The sequence below is a fragment of the Gossypium hirsutum genome, chromosome A10 (assembly GCF_007990345.1).
Source record: "Gossypium hirsutum isolate 1008001.06 chromosome A10, Gossypium_hirsutum_v2.1, whole genome shotgun sequence".
In the NCBI taxonomy this organism is placed as follows: Eukaryota; Viridiplantae; Streptophyta; class Magnoliopsida; order Malvales; family Malvaceae; genus Gossypium; species Gossypium hirsutum.
The window spans coordinates 26546799-26568323 of NC_053433.1; the positions used below are offsets into that span (position 1 = coordinate 26546799).

General features: G+C 36.7%; 1 protein-coding gene across 18 annotated transcripts; it reads right to left on the reverse strand.

Moving 5' to 3' along the window:
* Positions 1-439: 439 nt before the first annotated feature.
* LOC107897734 (uncharacterized) lies at positions 440-17503 on the reverse strand. Of its 18 annotated transcripts, none has more exons than XR_005903582.1 (6): positions 17246-17496; positions 16858-16965; positions 15813-15926; positions 14628-14711; positions 1215-1582; positions 440-1139 (listed from the first exon to the last, which is right to left on the reverse strand). XR_005903582.1 is itself a non-coding variant. In XM_041079265.1 (5 exons), exons 1-5 carry the CDS (start codon positions 17304-17306, stop codon positions 2813-2815), a joined length of 504 nt encoding a protein of 167 aa, XP_040935199.1. In that variant the 5' UTR covers positions 17307-17489; the 3' UTR covers positions 2544-2812. The 18 variants fall into 18 exon arrangements, 8 of the variants coding, with proteins under 8 accessions (XP_040935199.1, XP_040935197.1, XP_040935200.1 ...); XR_005903588.1 differs by having other exon boundaries at positions 449-1139; positions 15860-15926; positions 16858-16935; positions 17246-17487; XR_005903584.1 differs by lacking the exons at positions 440-1139; positions 1215-1582 and adding exons at positions 10703-11877; positions 16121-16153 and having other exon boundaries at positions 15860-15926; positions 16858-16935; positions 17246-17502.
* Between the last annotated feature and the right edge of the window lie 4022 nt (positions 17504-21525).

The following is a 21525-nucleotide window of genomic DNA, read 5'->3' on the forward strand; positions in this document are numbered from 1 at the left end:
GATTATTGTTATTGTTATTAAATTTTAATAAGATTATTATTGAAAATAATTTAATAAAAATAATAAATAATTTAACTGTATTTTAACATAATTATTATTAAATATAATTCAATAAAAAATATGATTTAATAACATTCTTTATATAATTATTATTATATGAATTAAAAAATCAAAATATATAATACTATAAAAATATATATAATCTACTTTATTATTTTTAAACTGTAATACATATTTAATGTGCTAAAATATCATTATTGAAACAAATAGTTTAATTATTCTACAATAAAAAATAATTAAATATTAGAAGTAATAAATAACTTGAGAATTATATTTCACATCCAAGCATAATATTCATATATTAACAAAAAGTTACATAATTTCATTAGTTTATATGTCATAATCCATATGTTTTAAAATTTTACAACATCAAAAAGTTACAACATTATAATGACATTCTATCATGTCATTATACCATCCAAATATTACAAACACAAAAAGATACCAAAATATAATCAACACAACCATGATTTTTAATGGTCAGTAAGAAATCTTCTGAACCATTCCAACCGCACAGCAGAAGGTAAACTAAAGAAAATGAGCATTTGCATTGGATGATCTGGAATTTTACTCAATGCTCGGTAGCAGTCATCCTCAGTTAAACCTTCTACTTCACATAATGTTGGATATAATTTCAGAGCACTTTCTTGAATGGTCATTTCTGACTTTTGTTGAATTAGCCCTTCAGAGGCAATACTCTTACTGATTTCAAGGCCAACAGTCCGTATATTTTTCGTCAATAAAGTGGCAGCATCATTAAATGAAGTAAAAGAGTCACTTGTATCAGAAATCTTTTTTTTCTTCTTTGAAGATGTAGAATCACCTTGATTTCTAACTGGTTACGATTGTGTAGCTGAAAGATCCACGCCATCCAAAGAAACATCAGCTTTGCATCCATGGAAATCGTTTCTTTCTTCATTAGTATTTGTAGCAGTTACATCCTCAACATCTATTTTTTCAATAATATCAGCGGCTATTTAAGCATCTTTCCCAGTGGCTTGACCTTTTACGTAGATGGCAGTAAGTTGGTCATAATAAGGGAAACTCCGATGTCTGAATTGAGCAGCTTTTTTATGACTCTATAAAAATGAGGAATTTATATTAGATATAAGTTTGATCAAACTAAGATAATAAAGACTTGAAATAATTCTTACATTCATATATGAGTTCCACACTGCATCTTAAGCAACAACAAGCTGCCTATGCTCATCCCAACCAAAGCCGCTATTGTTTTTTCCACTAAGCATGTCATAAACGATTGACCAATCCCTTTTCAATGTCCTAATCCTCGATTCAATATTAGGTTTAGCCTTCAACATAGCATGGGGTAAAACTTTTTCTAACATTTTTTCTAATTCATTTAAATAGCCGGCTTTGAATCTCGTATCTGAATTAAAGGTTCCAGAATTGTGCAAGTCAACCATACAAGCAACCAACGTAGCATATTCTTCTGGAACCTATTTCCTTTTGGTTCCTCGAGAACTTTGGGAAGAAATACTTGATTGTGAAAAACCTGACATAACTATCTTAAGAAAAAACGCAAATCAAAATTAAGTTCAATATTGTGCATCAAAAGGTCAACACTTTATAAAATTATAACACATGATGAATCAAAAGAAAATAAATTATCATTCTACAAGTCTAGACAATACAAAAAAACAATTCAAACACCACCAAAGTTTCATAAACTAGATACATGAAATAACATAAACAACTTAACATTTACTATTTTTACCCTAAACCTAACTAATTTCTAGATGCTTTCCATTCATCGAACATTTGGTTCGCTAATTCTATCCTCCAACTAGCCCATGCATCCGATGGATGAATATTTACAATATTCGGTTCATCATCATCTATCACATTACTAGGTAATCCTTCTCCAAACTCCGCTTCAATAGGATCAAGACTCATATAGTGTAACACCCCGAACCCGAGACCGTCACCGGAGTCGAACACGAGGTGTTAACAGACTTTAACCACTTATAAACAAATTTCCCAGACACTGCCAATCTGGGTACTAGTCGCTTTAAAAATCATATCTTGAGTTCAGAAACTCGGAATCCAGTTCCGTAAATTTTCCCTGAAACTAGACTCATATGCCCATCTACATATTTTTTTCTAGAATTTTTGGTTGGGCCAATTAGTACAGTTTATTAGTCAAAGTCTCCCATGTTACAGGGATCGACTACACTGACCTTTGTGCATTACGACTTGGATATCTCCCTGTACAGGGCTTCAATACTGATGTCGTTTGTTTCTATAGAAACTAGACTCAAAGAGGAATCTATACATATATGGCATGACTCCTAATTATCTCTGGTTAATTTATAATGAATTTCCAAAGTCGAAACAGGGAATCCAGAAACCGTTCTGGCCCTGTCTTACGAGAACCTAAATATCTCTTAACATACTGTCCATATGATCGTTTCGTTACTTTCCTATGAAAATAGATTCATCAAGGTTCGTTTACATAATTTATTCACTATTTAATTCCCTTCCTACTATTTTTAGTGATTTTTCAAATATACATCACTGATGCTGTCAGCATCTGCCTTTAAGGTAGACTTTACCTATTTCATAGTTTCCATGATTCAACTAACCCTTTTAGCATAAATAGCACAAATTATGATAGTGATTAACCATTCCCATGGCCAATCCTTGTTAAGCATATCCACACCTCTCAATAACCATATCCATACCAAATGATTATAACATTATACTCAAACATATATAAGCCATTTTCGCATGGCTATCCAAAATTATACAAGTCCAAAGGGTCCATGACCCCCAACAAAAAGGGTAGTCCTATACATGCCATTTCGAAGTTCAACCAAAATTGTACCAAAAAGGGGGGCTTTGATAGTGTGGGCGACTTCGACTTCAAAATCCCGAGTCCGATAGCTGGAGAACCAAAATCTATAAAACAGAGAATCAAGGAGATGGAGTAAGCAATTTATGCTTAGTAAGTTTTGAGCAAGGGATTCCAGCACAACAAAAGTATAGCATTCATGTAGCTAAACGGATAATTTCATATGCACAATTTTTCAATATCATACTTACTTCACATTACCAACCCTTTTATTCATACACAAAGATCAACTTAGCCAAAGGCCGGTAGCTCATTTATCAACTGAGCGAATACTTATTTGTAAGGGCTCAACTAATTCAAAGCACATACGAAACATACCTCAATGTTGGGATGTTTCAAGCGTATTAACTGAAATTTTTACAGCAAGATCATTCATTCCCAAATCACGTACCTTCGGAATTTAACCGGATATAGCTACTCGTTCAAATGCCTTCGGGACATAGCCCGGTTATAGTAACTCGCACAAATGCCTTCGGGACTTAACCCGGATTTAGTAACTCGCACAAATGCCTTCGGGACTTAACCCGGATTTAGTAACTCGCACAAATGCCTTCGGATCTTAGTCCGGATGTGGTCACTTAGCACAAAGCCTTCGGGACTTAGCCCGGACATCATTCAAATAACCATGCACATTTAACAATAAATCATGGCACATTCGTATTTCGTTTTCGTTAGCAAAACTCAAACACAAGACACTTATCATTCTTGCAATTTCGGCTCAATAGCCACACACAAGGAGCATGATTTTGATTTGCTTAAAACATGATCTAATCAAATCATAATTTAAGCTCTTTTACTCAAGAACTTACCTCAGATGTTGTCGAACGATTCCGATGGCTACTCGACCACTTTTCCTTTCCCTTATCCAACTGGGGTCCTCTAAGCTCTTGAGTTAATTCAAACAAATTTAACTCATTAAAGTCTCATTTTGCTAGCTTATGGCCGAATATGACAAGGAGTTTGATAGGTCATATGGCCACCCTTTTAGCTCAAATACACAATGGTCATAGGCATTTTTAATCACATCAAGCAATTTAATACAATTCATTCGAACATCAAAAGAGAAGCTCAAGGTACTTAGCCCATATATACATTAGACATTAGAGTCACATGTGTACGAAATCACGAATCGAATTCAACATACTAGCTAATATTTCCCCTTAGCCGAATTTTCTAAGTCAAGCTAAAGCCATCAATAGGCTACCTATGGCCGAACATACACATAGCTTATGTACTTATTCATGTGGCCGAACATACATGTCTATGTTGGGGCCGATTGCAACACTTAATACATTCTACAAGTATGGTTACTTGTATTGACTAAACACCATTTTGTTTCAAGTTCAAAACTTGGCTAATACACACATATATACACTAGTAAAGCATCCTCTCCCTTTCCATCAATTTAACACATGCATTACTCATTAATATACAAAAATTATATTCGGCCTTAGCACACAACTTGCTAGCCGATTCTTCTCCATCTAGCAACCAATGCACATATGTGCTCACTCAAAATACTAAAAAGAAGATTCAAGAATCATCAATCCACCATCACATGCATCATTAACAAGCTTCATATTTAGCATGCAATGGCATTAACACAAAATCCACCTAGGCTGAATATCATCCCCATGACATAACAAAGATTTGAACCATGGGCTAATTAGAACTCAAGCTAGCAACTAAAAACATGCATGAATCTCATGGCACAACCTCAAACATACCTTGATCTAGATACAAGTATGGCCAAACCTCCTCCTAATCCTCTTCCAAACCAAACATGAAGCAAGAACTCCTTCCTCCTTCCTTAGAATTTTCGGCCAAAAGAAGATGAAAAAGGATGAACAAATTTTTTTCTTTTCTTTTCTTTAACTCACGGCAATGGGGGGAAAACAACCACACATTTTTTTTTGTTTCCATTTCTTTATTACCCATACTCCTTATTTTATTTTTCCTAACATACCTCACTAACATAACATGTTTGTGACATGTTTCCACTCATAGCATGGCCGGCCACTATGCCTTAATTTGGGTAAATTGACATGCAAACCCATCATTTTCACAATATGCATTAATAGGCCACTTTGCATTTGCCTAGCACATTTCAAAATTTTCTCACATAAGTCCTATTTGATAAAATTCACTTACAATTAACAAAATTCAAACACGAAATTTTCACATATGCACATGTACATATAATGAGCATCAATTATGACGGTTAATTATTTTTATGACTCGGTTTAGTGGTCCCGAAACTACTTCCCGACTAGGGTCAATTTTGGGCTGTCACAACTCTCCCCCACTTAAGAAATTTTCGTCCCCGAAAATCTTACCGGTAAATAGGTTTGGGTATCGTTCTTTCATCGAGCTCTCGGTTTCCCAAGTAGCTTCCTCGATCCCGTGTTTGAGCCATAACACCTTAACTAACGGAACCCTTTTGTTTCGCAACTCTTTCACTTCACGAGCTAGGATACGAATCGGTTCTTCTTCATAACTCAAGTCAGATTGAATTTCAACTTCTGAGGGATTAATCACATGTGACGGATCGGATCTATAATGTCGAAGCATCGAAACATGAAAGACATCGTGAATCTTTTCAAGTTCAGGGGGCAAAATCAATCTATACGCAACCAGACCAACTCGTTCGGAGATTTCGTACGGCCCAATGAATCTCGGGCTCAACTTGCCCTTACGGCCAAATCTGAGTACCTTTTTCCAAGGCGAAACTTTAAGAAACACTTCATCTCCCACCTGATATTCAATGTCTTTTCGTTTCAAATCCGCATACGATTTTTGACGATCTGTGGCTGCCTTCAGACTTTCACGGATTACCTTTACTTTCTGTTCGGCATCTTTAATCAAATCAACTCCGAAAATTTTACTTTCACCGAGCTCGGTCCAAAACAATGGTGTACGGCATTTACGACCGTACAAAGCCTCGTAAGGTGCCATCTTAATACTTGATTGAAAACTATTGTTGTAAGCGAATTCAATCAAAGGTAAATACCGTTCCCATGAACTACTGAACTCGAGGATGCAACATCTCAACATATCCTCAAGTATCTGAATTATCCGCTCAGATTGACCATCGGTTTGGGGGTGAAAAGCAGTGCTAAAATGCAGCTTGGTACCCAAAGCTTCTTGCAATTTCCTCCAAAATCGTGAGGTGAATCTCGGATCTCTATCCGACACGATAGAAATAGGTACCCCGTGTAATCTCACAATTTGAGAAACGTACAATTCAGCTAGTTTATCCAATGAAAAATCCGTACGCACGGGGATAAAGTGAGCCGACTTAGTCAGTCTATCGACAACAACCCAAATCGCATCTTTCTTACTTGCTGACAATGGCAGTCCGGACACAAAGTCCATTGTGACTCGATCCCATTTCCACTCGGGTATCATGATCGGCTGAAGTAATCCTGAAGGCACTTGATGTTCTGCTTTCACTTGTTGACATATTAAACATCTCGAAACAAAGTCGGAGATGTCTCATTTCATACCATGCCACCAAAACCGACGTTTCAAATCGTTGTACATTTTCGTACTCCCCGGGTGAATTGACATTCGGCTACAATGGGCTTCGTTCAGAATCATCGAAATGAGTTCCGAATTCCTTGGAACACACAAACGACTTTTGAACCTCAAACAATCATCATCATCAATTTGAAACTCCGATTCCTTGTTCGGAACACACTCAGCCCGTTTTGCAACCAATTCATCATCAACTTTCTGGGCTTCACGAATTTGATGAATCAATAATGGTTTGGCTTTTAATTCAGCTACTAACACATTGTCGGGTAGAACAGATAAGTGCACATTCATCGCTCGTAAAGCAAACAATGATTTCTGGCTTAAGGCGTCCGCAACCACATTAGCCTTTCCCGGGTGGTAATCAATGACAAGCTCGTAATCTTTCAACAACTCAAGCCAACGTCTTTGTCGCAGATTTAAGTCTCTTTGAGTCATCAAATATTTGAGACTTTTGTGATCCGAAAATACATGGCACTTTTCACCAAATAAGTAATGTCGCCATATTTTTAAAGCAAATACGATGGCAGCTAGTTCAAGATCATGGGTCGGATAATTTTTCTCATGTGGCTTTAATTGTCTTGACGCATAGGCCACCACTCGACCTTCTTGCATCAATACGCAACCCAACCCAAGTAGGGATGCGTCACTATAAATGACAAACTCTTTGCCTGATTCGGGTTGCACTAAAATTGGAGCTTCAGTCAAATAAGTTCTCAGTTGATCGAAACTTTTCTGACATTTCTCCGTCCATTCGAACTTAACATCCTTTTGAAGTAGCTTCGTCATTGGTGTGGCTATCATCAAGAAACCTTTGACAAATCGTCGGTAATAACCGGCGAGTCCCAAAAAGCTCCGAACCTCAGTAATATTTCTCGGAGGTATCCAGTTAAGTATGGCTGAAATTTTGTTCGGGTCAACTCGAATACCCGATGCGGATACCACATGACCCAAGAAGCTAACCTCTCTTAACCAGAACTCACACTTACTGAACTTAGCATATAACTGCTTATCCCGCAAAATTTGCAACACTAGTCTCAGGTGCTCAGCATGTTCGGTCTCATCTCTTGAATAGACCAAGATGTCATCAATGAACACAACTACGAACCGATCCAAATATGGTCTGAAGATCCGATTCATCAAATCCATAAATACCGCAGGGGCATTAGTGAGCCCAAACGGCATCACTAAGAATTCGTAGTGACCATATCTCGTTCTGAAGGCAGTTTTGGGTATGTCCGAATCTCGAATTCGCAACTGATAATAGCCCGATCTCAAATCTATTTTTGAGAACACTGAGGCTCCTTTTAGTTGATCAAACAAATCATCAATACGCGGTAACGGATATTTATTCTTTATCGTCACTTTATTCAGTTGACGATAGTCAATGCACAACCTCATGGTTTCGTCCTTCTTTTTCACGAACAATACTGGTGCACCCCAAGGTGAGAAACTTGGTCGAGCAAAACCTCTATCCGTCAATTCTTGCAACTGAGCTTTCAACTCTTTTAACTCGGTTGGTGCCATGCGATACGGAGCTATCGAAATCGGCGTAGTCCCAGGTACAAGCTCAATACCAAACTCTATCTCCCGAACAGGTGGTAAACCTGGTAATTCTTCAGGAAAACATCCGGGTATTCACAAACCATCGGCACAGATTCGGGTTTCTTTTCTAATTCTTTGCCATCAAGTACATACGCAAGGTATGCTTCGCACCCTTTTCTTACATATTTCTGGGCCAACATTGAGGATATTACAGCTGACAACCCCTTTAAGTCCGTAGACTCAACTCAGATCATCTCGTTATTTGCGCACCTCAAATCAATAGTCTTGCTTTTGCAATTCACAACCGCATCATGCGCGGTCAACCAATCCAAACCAAGAATAACATCAAATTCATCAAACGGCAAAAGCATCAAGTCTGCCGGAAAACAGGAACCTCGAATTACTAGGGGACATTTCTTACACACTTTGTCGACAAGCACGTAACGACCCAAGGGATTTGACACCCGAATTACGAACTCAATAGACTCAATAGGTAAAGTCTTACTGGATGCTAAGGTTTCACATATGTAAGAATGAGTAGAACAGGGGTCAATCAAAGCAATTACATTAGTATCAAAGAGAGTAAAAGTACCGGTAATAACATCAGGCGAAGAAGCATCCTCGCGGGCACGTATAGCATAAGCTCTAGCAGGCGCACGAGCCTCGGATCTGGTCGTAGCATCTCTAGATCCTCTCTGACCACCACTAGCATTGCCCGTATTTCCAGATGGTCTACCTCGAGCAGTGGTAGCACCCGGTTTCCCACTCTGATTTACATTCTGTTCAGACAACCTCGGACAATCTTTAATGAAGTGGTCAACTGATCCGCACTTGTAACAGGAGCGGTCAGGAAATCTACAACTCCCCGAATGCCCTTTACCGCAATATCGACATTTCGTTCTATCTCGACGTTCATTCCCAACACTGGCGACCGAAGTGCCTCGTGTACCCACAGGGGGTCGATCACGATCTCATCTAAAAAGGCCCGAAGTGCCTCTAGACCGGCCCACATCATCTCGAAATTTCTTCGATGCCTGTTGAAGAGACTTTCCCGAGGATATTTTACGAAACTCTCCAGTTCCCACATCAACTTTTTGTTTTTCTTTTCTAAGCTCTTCGGCTTTACAAGCTCACTCGACAAGTACTACGAACTCTCGTATTTCAAGAATGCCCACGAACATTTTTATATCTTCATTCAGCCCATCCTCGAAGCGTTTACACATGATAGCCTCAAACGAAACACATTCCCGAGCGTACCTACTAAGTCTAACAAATTTTCGCTCGTAATCAGTAACTGACATAGAACCTTGCTTAAGCTCAAGAAATTCCTTCCGTTTTTTATCAACAAATCTCTGACTGATATACTTTTTCCGAAACTCAGTTTGGAAAAACTCCCAAGTTACTTGCTCTCGGGGCACAACAGAAGTCAGAGTACTCCACCAATAGTAGGCAAAATCGCGTAGCAAGGAGATAGTACACTTTAGGCATTCATCGGGTGTACAAGATAGCTCATCGAGTACCCGGATAGTGTTTTCCAACCAAAATTCAACTTGCTCGGCATCGTCACTATCCGTAGCTTTAAATTCAGTAGCCCCATGGTTTCGGATTCTATCAACTAGGGGCTTATTTGACCTTATTTGGTCAGTTTCCGGAGGTATTGTAGGTGCGGGGGTGGTATTAGTCGGGAATGGAGGTTGTGGAACAGCCGTATTAGTTCGAATGTATTGGTTGAACCAATCATTCATCACGCTATAGAAAGCTTGTCTAGCTTCATCATTCGGGTTACTAGCATTAGGTTGAGAGTCCGCCGGCGCTGTCCCTTGTGCGGGAGCAGGCGCTACACTCTCAAGATCATCAGCTACCACTCGGTCGGGATCGGGATCCATTACTATAAATAAACACATTTACAATTGTCAGAAATCACCACACTATCAAATAATCACATAAAATGGCATGTATAGCTCGACCCAAGGCATTACGGTAGTCCTAAAATCGACTAAACCGTAGCTCTAATACCAATCAAATGTAACACCCCGAACCCGAGACTGTCACCGAAGTCGAACACGAGGTGTTAACAGACTTTAACCACTTATAAACAAATTTCCCAGACATTGCCAATCTGCATACTAGTCGCTTTAAAAATCATATCTTGAGTTCAGAAACTCGGAATCCAGTTCCGTAAATTTTCCTGAAACTAGACTCATATGCCCATCTACATATTTTTTTCTAGAATTTTTGGTTGGGCCAATTAGTACAGTTTCTTAGTCAAAGTATCCCATGTTACAGGGATCGACTACACTGACCTTTGCGCATTACGACTTGGATATCTCCCTGTACAGGGCTTCAATACTGATGTCGTTTGTTTCTATAGAAACTAGACTCAAAGAGGAATCTATACATATATGTCATGACTCCTAACTCTCTCTGGTTAATTTATAATGAATTTCCAAAGTCGAAACAGGGAATCCAGAAACCGTTCTGGCCCTGTCTTACGAGAACCTGAATATCTCTTAACATACTGTCCATATGATCGTTTCGTTACTTTCCTATGAAAATAGATTCATCAAGGTTCGTTTACATAATTTATTCACTATTTAATTCCCTTCCTACTATTTTAGTGATTTTCCAAATCTACATCACTGATGCTGTCAGCATCTGCCTTTAAGGTAGACTTTACCTATTTCATAGTTTCCATGATTCAACTAACCCTTTTAGCATAAATAGCACAAATTATGATAGTGATTAACCATTCCCATGGCCAATCCTTGTTAAGCATATCCACACCTCTCAATAACCATATCCATACCAAATGATTATAACATTATACTCAAACATATATAAGCCATTTCGCATGGCTATCCAAAATTATACAAGTCCAAAGGGTCCATGACCCCAACAAAAAGGGTAGTCCTATACATGCCATTTCGAAGTTCAACCAAAATTGTACCAAAAAGGGAGGGCTTTGATAGTGTGGGCGACTTCGACTTCAAAATCCCGAGTCCGATAGCTGGAGAACCAAAATCTATAAAAAGAGAATCAAGGAGACGGAGTAAGCAATTTATGCTTAGTAAGTTTTGAGCAAGGGATTCCAGCATAACAAAAGTATAGCATTCATGTAGCTAAACGGATAATTTCATATGCACAATTTTTCAATATCATACTTACTTCACATTACCAACCCTTTTATTCATATACAAAGATCAACTTAGCCAAAGGCCGATAGCTCATTTATCAACTGAGCGAATACTTATTTGTAAGGGCTCAACTAATTCAAAGCACATACGAAACATACCTCAATGTTGGGATGTTTCAAGCGTATTAACTGAAATTTTTACAGCAAGATCATTCATTCCCAAATCACGTACCTTCGGAATTTAACCGGATATAGCTACTCGTTCAAATGCCTTCGGGACATAGCCCAGTTATAGTAACTCGCACAAATGCCTTCGGGACTTAACCCGGATTTAGTAACTCGCACAAATGCCTTCGGGACTTAACCCGGATTTAGTAACTCGCACAAATGCCTTCGGATCTTAGTCCGGATATGGTCACTTAGCACAAAGCCTTCGGGACTTAGCCCGGACATCATTCAAATAACCATGCACATTTAACAATAAATCATGGCACATTCGTATTTCGTTTTCGTTAGCAAAACTCAAACACAAGACACTTATCATTCTTGCAATTTCGGCTCAATAGCCACACACAAGGAGCATGATTTTGATTTGCTTAAAACATGATCTAATCAAATCATAATTTAAGCTCTTTTACTCAAGAACTTACCTCGGATGTTGTCGAACGATTCCATGGCTACTCGACCACTTTTTCCTTTCCCTTATCCAACTGGGGTCCTCTAAGCTCTTGAGCTAATTCAAACAAATTTAACTCATTAAAGTCTCATTTTGCTAGCTTATGGCCGAATATGACAAGGAGTTTGATAGGTCATATGGCCACCCTTTTAGCTCAAATACACAATGGTCATACGCATTTTTAATCATATCAAGCCATTGAATACAATTCATTCGAACATCAAAAGAGAAGCTCAAGGTACTTAGCCCATATATACATTAGACATTAGAGTCACATGTGTACGAAATCACGAATCGAATTCAACATACTAGCTAATATTTCCCCTTAGCCGAATTTTCTAAGTCAAGCTAAAGCCATCAATAGGCTACCTATGGCCGAACATACACATAGCTTATGTACTTATTCATGTGGCCGAACATACATGTCTATGTTGGGGCCGATTGCAACACTTAATACATTCTACAAGTATGGTTACTTGTATTGACTAAACACCATTTTGTTTCAAGTTCAAAACTTGGCTAATACACACATATATACACTAGTAAAGCATCCTCTCCCTTTCCATCAATTTAACACATGCATTACTCATTAATATACAAAAATTATATTCGACCTTAGCACACAACTTGCTAGCCGATTCTTCTCCATCTAGCAACCAATGCACATATGTGCTCACTCAAAAATGCTAAAAAGAAGATTCAAGAATCATCAATCCACCATTACATGCATCATTAACAAGCTTCATATTTAGCATGCAATGGTATTAACACAAAATCCACCTAGGCCGAATATCATCCCCATGACATAGCAAAGATTTGAACCATGGGCTAATTAAAACTCAAGCTAGCAACTAAAAACATGCATGAATCTCATGGCACAACCTCAAACATACCTTGATCTAGATACAAGTATGGCCAAACCTCCTCCTAATCCTCTTCCAAACCAAACATGAAGCAAGAACTCCTTCCTCTTTCCTTAGAATTTTCGGCCAAAAGAAGATGAAAAAGGATGAACAAAATTTTTTCTTTTCTTTTCTTTAACTCACGGCAATGGGGGGAAACAACCACACATTTTTTTTTTGTTTCCATTTCTTTATTACCCATACTCCTTATTTTATTTTTCCTAACATACCTCACTAACATAACATGTTTGTGACATGTTTCCACTCATAGCATGGCCAGCCACTATGCCTTAATTTGGGTAAATTGACATGCAAACCCATCATTTTCACAATATGCATTAATAGGCCACTTTGCATTTGCCTAGCACATTTCAAAATTTTCTCACATAAGTCCTATTTGATAAAATTCACTTACAATTAACAAAATTCAAACACGAAATTTTCACACATGCACATGTACATATAATGAGCATCAATTATGACGGTTAATTATTTTTATGACTCGGTTTAGTGGTCCCGAAACCACTTCCCGTCTAGGGTCAATTTTGGGCTGTCACATATAGGTTCGAATAAAATTATGGAGCAAGCAACATGTAATAATGATTCTATTATGCACCCTCACAGGATAGAATGATGGACTCCTAAGTTTTCCCCATCTAAGTTTTAATAATCCAAAACATCTTTCAATAATATTACGTGCTGAAGCATGTTTCATATTGAAAACTTCTTCCAGAGTACTTGGTTGGTAACCCTGACGCCACTCATTCAAATGATATCTTTGTCCTCTAAAAGGCGCAAGAAATCCCTCACAATTTGTGTATCCAGCATCAACTAGATAATAACAACCTATAAAAAGAAACTATTTGTCATGGTTAATTTCCCAAAAAAGTATGATCTTGAAAATTAATTCAAATTCCTCTAAATTTTCGCTTTACCATGAGGAACTTTTAGTCCATGTCTCCTACTAATGGCATCTCGTAGAACTCGTCCATCAGCAACAAAACCTTCCCAACCAGGAAGAACATAAACAAATTGCATATCAAGTGTACAAACACCTAACATATTTGTTGCTATGTCACCTTTTAGCATTCGATATCTAGGTTTATCAACTGTTGGAACCCAAATCTTGATGTGGGTTCCATCTAAAGCACCTAAGTAATTCTACATCACATGTATAAAACCTCGTGTTAGGATACTATATTTAAATCTAAATGGACTAAATTATGTACGAGCTATATATAGAACTCACTCTAATACCTAGAACCATTTCCACCTTGGGCCTGTAGAATTAGGTGTAATTGGCTTTGCCTTTTTAAATAACATATTTTGTAAGCGTATGATAGCATTTAAAACATTGTGAAATGATCTGCTAACAGTTTCCCCAGACATATTAAAGTGATGCTTGATAACTCGATTTTTAAAGTGATGAGAAATAATATGTAAAAACATTGCCACTTGCTCATCAACAAGCATGTTCCTTGACGACCTCAATCCCCCTAAAGTTTGTAACATCTCACATAGTTTAAAAAAGGTAATTCTATTCATCCTAACTTGTTCAATACAGGTCTCGTCACTAGCATATACAAGTCTTTTCACATAATCTCGTTTTGCATAAAAATCTAAAATATAGGATCTAATATTTGGTCTATAAGTATGTAGGCTATGGATGGCACCCAATGCAACTAAGAACCAACTCGCAACTGTACACATTTGCAACCACATTGTAATAGTAAGATCAATTCTTTTACGCCTCTCACTTTGTACTATTAAAGGCAGATGAGCCATTACTGCAAAATATTAAAGTACTACATATCTTCAAATCGTAGTAAAAGGGTCACATTTCTCCAATACTAATTTCAATAACAGTAAAACAAAATTAAAGAATTTAATTGCCAAAGAACTTACAGTGATTCAGTGAATATAAGATGCTCAACTCTAGGTGGAGAAAGCAATCAAACAAGCCAAATAAGAAGAGGAAGCAATAACAAACTGTCAAAAGAAAAATGAACAATACATATTAAGAATATTTACAAAACACAAAATAGAAATTACAACTACATATAAGGGTCTATTTAGAATCTTTAAAAAAAATACATATTAAGAAAAATGAACAATACATATTAAGAATCTTTAAAAAATACAAAATAAATTCATTACTTTATCCTACAATGCACTTGTTTTATGTTTTTATCCTACAAAAAAATATCCATTTTTTTAAAACATCCTATTTTATGACTCATTTGAATGGTTGATGAGGTAAGTTGAAGTAAATTTATAGAGAAAAATCAATAAATAGAATAAGTCTGTTTAAAATTACATTTTCTTATGTAAAAGTAAATAATTTATCAAGCATCTAGATTGATTTGTTCAATCTTTTATTTTTATTTTTTTGCAAAACAACTTAGATTAGGTGTTAACATTTACCTCCTTATATTATATTATATTATATGTTTTTTAATTTAATCTCTAAATTTTTTTTTTAACATTAGTACTGAAATTTGACAATTTTTCTTAAATTTAAACCTAACGTGATATTATGATATTGCATAATGTGATTATATAAATCATTATAGTTTTTTTTATTATAAAAGTAGGTGATAATATGCATTATTAAAAAGTAAATATTGTTTATTTTTTGGTAAGGGGCGGGGATTTAGAGGCAATTAAAATTTTTGTATTGTATTAAATTAATTAAAAAGGAAATAATAAATCAGGGTTGGAAATAATATACCACTACACATTTAACACATAATGGTTCCAACTAAAAAAGTCAAATAAAAATAAACTTGGTAAAAAACCAAAGGCAAAATGAACACTACAACAGGGCCAAACAAACACTTTTACTTTGTATTGGGGATTAATATTCAATGGCACTTTAGAAAAACTCGTCCAACAAAAACTGCAATACCATAAGTCATATCTAATGTTCAAGCTTAATGCAATATAGATCACATTCAAGTTTTAATGGCATAACAAGATCTTAATAATGATGAAGACGAGTGCAAGGATAATTAGTGACTGTAGTAATAGAAGTGTCAACTCCATAACAGAAAACAGAGGTAAAAGTTATAAAAGGAGAATTAAAATTACTTCCAGCAGACCAAGTGCATAACAAGTCCAGTCTTAATTTTTTCAACCTTTTAGGTAAGCAGCAGACTTGCCGATAAGTCCAATAGTACTTGCAGTTGGTCAAATGTCTCAGGCCTGTAAAACAATATAAAAGGAATATAACTCATTGATCTTGTAGCAGAATCTTAAGTCATATTTGATGTTCAAGCTCAATGCAATACCATAACCATAGCCCACAAATACTTAAACTTAAGCAAACTGGGTAAACAATTCAACAAGTTAAGATGTATACTTTCAATAGGCTCCTCAGGGCCGAAGCGTAAACTTACTTTGTTTCCACTGTCAACATCACGAAGCTCTAGCTGTAGTTTTAGGGGGAACAATTATTTTAGTTAATTTTCTGTTATTGTAGCTCACTAAAGCATATGAGCAGTTAGGAAGATTGTGAAAAGTGAACAATACATATTTATCAAATTTCTATTACAGACTTTTGCACTTATTTACGGTGAGAATTCTGCAACTCCAAAATAATTAACAACACATAAAAAAGCAAAAGAATCAGAAAATGAACAAAGTTAACATTTCTTACTCCAAACATAACAAAACAAAATCGAATTCCATTTTGTTTTTACATTCATACAGACGCAAGTAGCATCCATAGATACTCAGAATAGATTGAGCAAATGTAATACTTAACCCTTTTATGAGAGATCATATAAAAAGCTCAGTATGAAGCACAAATTTAAAGAAAAATCGGGAGATAGGAATAATAAGAGGAAAATGAGAAAAGAAGTAAACATGGCAAGCGAAGCAGTAAAGGTCAGAGCTTTCAGCTGTAAGCGAGTTTAGGTGGAATTGGTAATGGTGTAGCCATGGGATCTTGATTGGTTAGGGTATTCGATGGAATGTGACCTCAATAAGAAAGCTGACGATGGTGGGAGAATGGTGTGAAGGAAGAAAAACAAGAAGAATGAAAGAAAGAGCATTTGTTAACATTTTACAACCCAAGCTACACAAACAAACAAACAAACAAAAAGTTGGTAAAAAAAGGGCAGCATAGCCTCACCTGAACTCGACGCTGATAGCGGCAGTTGGAGACGACAGTGGCGACTGGCGAGCTTCAAGGCAGCAAATACAACAGCAGCTAGAAAGGAGTAACACCATAGCACAACCACTTAAATCATGAAACAAAAATTAAAAAAAAATTAAGCATGAAACTTTTACATAATTCACACAAACAAACTAAGAACACTTTAAAATAATTTACTGAAGCTTTTGATTCATTAAAACCCAAAACAATTCAGCAACCAAATCAAATTCTAGAAACCCAGAAAAAGGAACACAAAAATTATGAGGATCTAATGAAAAAACCGAGAAGGATCAAAGTGAGACCAAAAAAGAACTTTAACTAACAAAATCAGAGGAAAAAAAAGGAATCAAAGGCCATCACTTACCGTAAATAAGGAGGTTCAAAGGAAGGAAGATGAAGATAGTGAATGAAGCTTGATTTGTCATCGATTAAGGATCCAATTTCTATAGGGTTTACTTTGGGAAAAATGTTTACAAAGAAATTGTCTGAAGTGTGAAAGTGAAAACGACGAAGATAAAGATGAGAGACAGGATATTTTGGTCCAAAATAGGGAAAAATGTTATTACCTGTGCCTTTGAATAGCTAATCAAACCCCAAGCCCTTGAATTGCTATTACGGGTCGTACTGTAATAGAAGCTAATTCCATTCAGCATGTAATAGCCATTACCGGCAACCAAACGTTGGTTTGGTGGTGGGCCCATTGAATCGGCTGTAATTTATTCCTATTACACCCAACCAAACATTACCTGAGTTGGCTAAAATATTGTGGTTAATTGGTAAAAGTGGTTATCAATATGATAAGGCTATTGAACTTGAATTGGAATGTCTAACTTGGTGTAACATGAGAAATTGAAAAACACATGTATGACAACATTCAAATGCTTTAATTGGGTTTTATTAAAGAATGATTAACCATTGAAATGATGTTATAACAAGTGTTTATGATATGTTTAAGTATGAAAGAGATTAAGGGCAATAAAAGGCTTGAAAATAGCTTAAGTGTTGGCCACACGGGCAGAGACACGGCCGTGTGTCTCAGCCATGTGGATGACACGGCCTAACGCACCGGTGTGTGGCTTGACCGTGTAGTTCGATTTATTTCCTAGCGTCATAAACAGAGAGTTACATGGCCTGAGGACACAGGCATGTTGATGGCACATGGGCGTGCCCCTATGTCCACATGGGTGTATGACCCTGTTTCATGGGAAAAATTTCTAAGTTTTTTCCCAGAGCTTTCCAAAGTTCTTGATTTAGTCCCAAACCCTTTCTAAAGTATGTTTTGGTCTTCGTAAACCCAAATAAGGGACTATGTGCATGTGATTGAATGTTTTAAAATATGAATGAAATTTTATGATCCGGTTTGCATGATTGTCTGTGTTTAAGTCCGGTAATGCCTCGTACCCTGTCTCGGCGTCAGACACGGATAGAGGGTGTTACACTCAGATACTTTAATATCCAACACATATGCAAGATAAGCGTCATACCCTTTTTCTAACAAATTTCTGTGCTGATATTGCTGAAATCACATTAGGTAATCCATCTAGTTTATCAGATTCGACATGAAGTAATTCACTACTCTCACATTTTAATACAATATATTTCTATTTACAGTTCACCACTGCATCATATTGGGTTAACCAATCCATCCCCAAGATCACATCAAATTCATCAAATGGTAATAACATCAAGTTAGTTGAAATGCAATAACCTTTTACCATCAATTGACAGTTTTTACAGACTTTATCCACCATAACACACTAGCCCAGGGGTTTGAAACTTTAACCACAAATTCAATGAATCTAACAGGTAAATTTTTAACAAACACTACGTTCGTGCATATGTATGAATGTGTGGAACCAGGATCAATCAATGCCGTAATATCAGTATCAAGTAGAGAAAATGTGCCAATAATGACGTCTGGTGTAGAGGCATCTTCTCTAACACGAATAGCATATGTTCTTGCAGGTACTCGTGTCTCAGATCTAACTGTTGTATCCCTGGTAGTACCTCAACTACCACTAATATTGCCAAGGTGACGGGGTGGTCTACATATCGAAATAGGATTACTAAGATGTGGAGCTAGTTCTATTTCTTTTTCAACTCTTTCGGGACATCTCTAAGAAAATGGTCAAGTGAACCACATCCGAAAAAAGCTCCACTTCTAGACTGACATTCTCCAAAATTAAATTTGTTACAATGTTTACATTTCGATTTGGGATTACCAAAACTACCCACACTGGTCACAGATGGAGATGAAGACCTTGAGTTAAGAACGCTGAGAGCCTCGCTCTCTTCCAGAATATCCCGTAGAGGTGGTAATACGAGCATAATACTTCTTTAATTTCTTAGAAGCAAATGACTGTGACTTACTCATAGTTCTTTTTCTAGAAACCCGAGCCTCTTTTTCAATTCGTCTCTTTTCTTTACTCAATTCCTCAGTTTTGTGTGCTCGACTGGCTAACACCATAAATTCCCTTATTTCGAGAATTCCAATTAACAATTTGATGTCTTTATTTAAACCCTTTTCAAAATGTTTACACATCTCAGCCTCTGTTAGAACTCATTCTCGAGCATATTTGCTCAACTAAACAAATTCTCGTTCATACTCAGATACATTCATATTTCCTTGCTTGAGCTCTAGAAATTCTTTCTTTTTTTGATCCATGAATCTCTAACTAACATATTTCTTTCTGAATTCAGCCTGGAAGAATTCCCATGTAACATTCTCTCTCAGTACCACTGTAGTTATGGTATTCCACCAATGATAAGTTGTATCCTTCAGTAAAGATACTGCACATTTCAGACACTCAACAGGTGTACAGAATAATTCATCAAAAACTTGGATGGTATTTTCTAGCCAAAACTCAGCCCTTTTTAGATCATCATCTGTAGTAGCTCTAAATTCTTCCACCCCATGTTTGCAGATTTTATCTATTGTAGGTTTACCAATTCTAACAGGTTCAGCACCTTATGGTACCTCAAGAACCGGTTGAGGAGCAAGTGGGGGAGGTCGTTGTACAGTAAGGTTAATTTGTTCTTAGGTACTATGTAAACCATTCATTCATCATTTGAAAGAAGGCTTATTTTGCCTCCTCACTTCGACCCTCAAACATGGGCCTTTCACTACTAGACATAGACGCAACTCTTTAAACTGAAGCTGAAGCATTGCTCTCAGCTTCCTCGGATTCAACTCTAGCTCGATTGGATGACATTACTATATGAAAAACACATTAAAAAATTATCCGGAGTCATTACACTATCACAATTTATATAATGGCATGTATAGTTCAACTTTTGTTTACTACGTCAAATCTGAGAATTGGCTAAACCGTCACTTTGATACCACTAAATGTAACACCCCTAACTTGTATCTGTCATAAGAACAGGGTTTCAAAGCATTACCGAAACATTCAAAATATTTTTTTAATAATTTACTTAGATTACTATTCTTTTATCGAGATCATTCAAAACACCCATTATTGGACCCTCGAGGCCCAATATGAGCATTAGGATTGAGTTGGGACTTATTTGGGAGTTTTAAGAATTCTTTGCGAAATTACAAAAAAAATTTCAAGGTGTAGGGCTCACATGCCCGTGGTAGAAGCCGTGTTCGACCCCGTGTAACTCTCTGACTTGTGCACACAGCCATGCCACATGCCTGTGTGCTAGATCGTGTGGTTAATTAATTCAATTCGAAATTAGGTGCAAGTTTCACACGGCCAAGACACACGTCCATGTCTCTGCCTGTGTGCTTAATTCTGAGCATTCTATTTCTCAAATTTAAGGTACAGGGGACACACGACCTAACCATACGCTCATGTACCAGGCCGTGTGTCACACACGACTAAGACACACGCCCGTGTGTCTGCCCGTGTGGACAAAATGAAGCCATTTCTAGCTTCATTTCTACTTCATTTCTTACCCAAAGTTTCACCCAATATTTGCACTTGAAACACACAACCAATACCAACCATTTCAAGCATTCAATTTAGGCAATCTCCATCATTCAACATAGCATACCATTACATGCATATGTGTTTATAAACTTACCTTGGATTAACTTAGGCATTAACAACATTTGATCACATATACATAACATATCACATATGAATATATTATCATAACCTACTTAATCATACCAAAATAAGCCATTACTAGCCATTCCAATAGCTAAGTTACAAAACATCAATTTCAAGTCATTATTGGTCAAGTTGTCCTATACATGCCATTATACCAAAATGATTTTACTAAGTATACCCAAAATGACTAGTTGATAGTGTGACAATGCTCCAGCGATCTCCAACCTTCGCGAGCTTCCGAGCACTATAAAACAGGAGAAAAATAAAACAGAGTAAGCATTACATGCTTAGTAAGTTCGTATAACGAAAACTAAACTTACCAATCCCGTTTATTAAATTTAGGCATACAATAACAAGTTTTTCATCTATTTGGCTAAATTGCCTAAACACATGCATCCAATCAAACATGTTAGTCACAAAGTCTACATGTACAGCAAGTAAGGATAAATCAGCTCATCATACATTATTCTTTCAAGACATTATCATTTCATCTCATAATTCTCATGCCATGCCAAGAGTTTTATGTCGGTTGAATCATTGAAATTCTAATGAATACTCAAGTGGT

What these genes read in the sequence shown, in the direction of transcription:
- LOC107897734 (XM_041079260.1), bottom strand. Translation starts at nt 17,306, where the DNA reads ATGACAAATCAAGCTTCATTCACTATCTTCATCTTCCTTCCTTTGAAC. An exon ending in TTTGAACCTCCTTATTTACG is followed by an intron (nt 16,966 to 17,245) that starts GTAAGTGATGGC and finishes TCATGATTTAAG; the next exon opens with TGGTTGTGCTATGGTGTTAC. An exon ending in ATGCACTTGGTCTGCTGGAA is followed by an intron (nt 14,712 to 15,812) that starts GTAATTTTAATT and finishes TTCTTTTGACAG; the next exon opens with TTTGTTATTGCTTCCTCTTC.